An 846-nucleotide genomic window follows, 5' to 3' on the forward strand; every position below is an offset into this window, starting at 1 on the left:
AGGGAAGCAACTGCTCATGTGAAATGCTTACTGCCTGGGACAGATGGTTCTGTGGCAGTCTTTCGCTGCTCCCACCGGGTTCAAAACCACCCTTCGGGAATCCCACAAACTGGTGACTTAATCTTCAAAACGGATTATACCCACCTGCCATTGTGCATCAGTTCAGACAGACAGCCAAACTGTGTGTACTTCTTGCCTTGTGTGACTTCACACCCACCCAATTCTGTCTCCTGTCCACAGTTCACAAGACTGAGCAAGAGATCCAGGAGGCCCTAGTGAGGAAAGAAGAGAAGTTACAGCTGAAGGCTGAGCGCCGCCGCAAGCAGGAGGTAGATGTGGAACGTAAGCAGGAGCAGAAAACAGCTCACAGGTGAGGGGGGAGAATTGGGATGTAGGCACAGTTTTTGTCCCGGCACACTTGAAGCCTAGAGCCAAGCTTTGGGTGTCTGGGAAGGGTCGGCCTGTGTGTTTGATAGTGTCACTGGCTTGGGGGCTGCAGGAAGAAGAGCCTGGAGGGGATAAAGAAAAAGAAGCGGCAAGCAGAGGGAGGTGACAGTGATGCAGAGGATCCTGGGATGCAGGAGGACCAGAATGCGGATGAACCATCAGATGATGATACAGAATATTACCGCCAGGAAGTGGGAGAAGAGCCTGATGAAGGTTGGTGTCAAATACTTATTTTTGATGGGAGAGGTGGAACATTCGGTTGGATTCAGCTGATTAAAACAGTGCTGGGCATGGTACGACTCCCCCCACCCCAATAAATGTTCTGATGCATCCCGTCGAGGAGGGGCGTGAAGTCCATGTGCATTCATTCTCCCGGTCATTTGTCTGGGATTTTCTGCT

At 51.3% G+C, this 846-nt stretch overlaps 1 protein-coding gene across 1 annotated transcript; it reads left to right on the plus strand.

Moving 5' to 3' along the window:
* Positions 1–240: 240 nt before the first annotated feature.
* On the plus strand, positions 241–660 carry LOC107125356 (suppressor of SWI4 1 homolog; the record flags this gene model as incomplete). The annotated part of the gene is made up of 2 exons (XM_015428793.1): positions 241–370; positions 500–660. Coding segments are annotated over 2 exons (291 nt in total), but the record flags the coding sequence as incomplete, so codon positions are not given.
* Positions 661–846: the final 186 nt, after the last annotated feature.

Source organism: Gekko japonicus, unplaced genomic scaffold, assembly GCF_001447785.1.
Source record: "Gekko japonicus isolate JY-2015 unplaced genomic scaffold, Gekko_japonicus_V1.1 scaffold48304, whole genome shotgun sequence".
Taxonomy (NCBI): Eukaryota; Metazoa; Chordata; class Lepidosauria; order Squamata; family Gekkonidae; genus Gekko; species Gekko japonicus.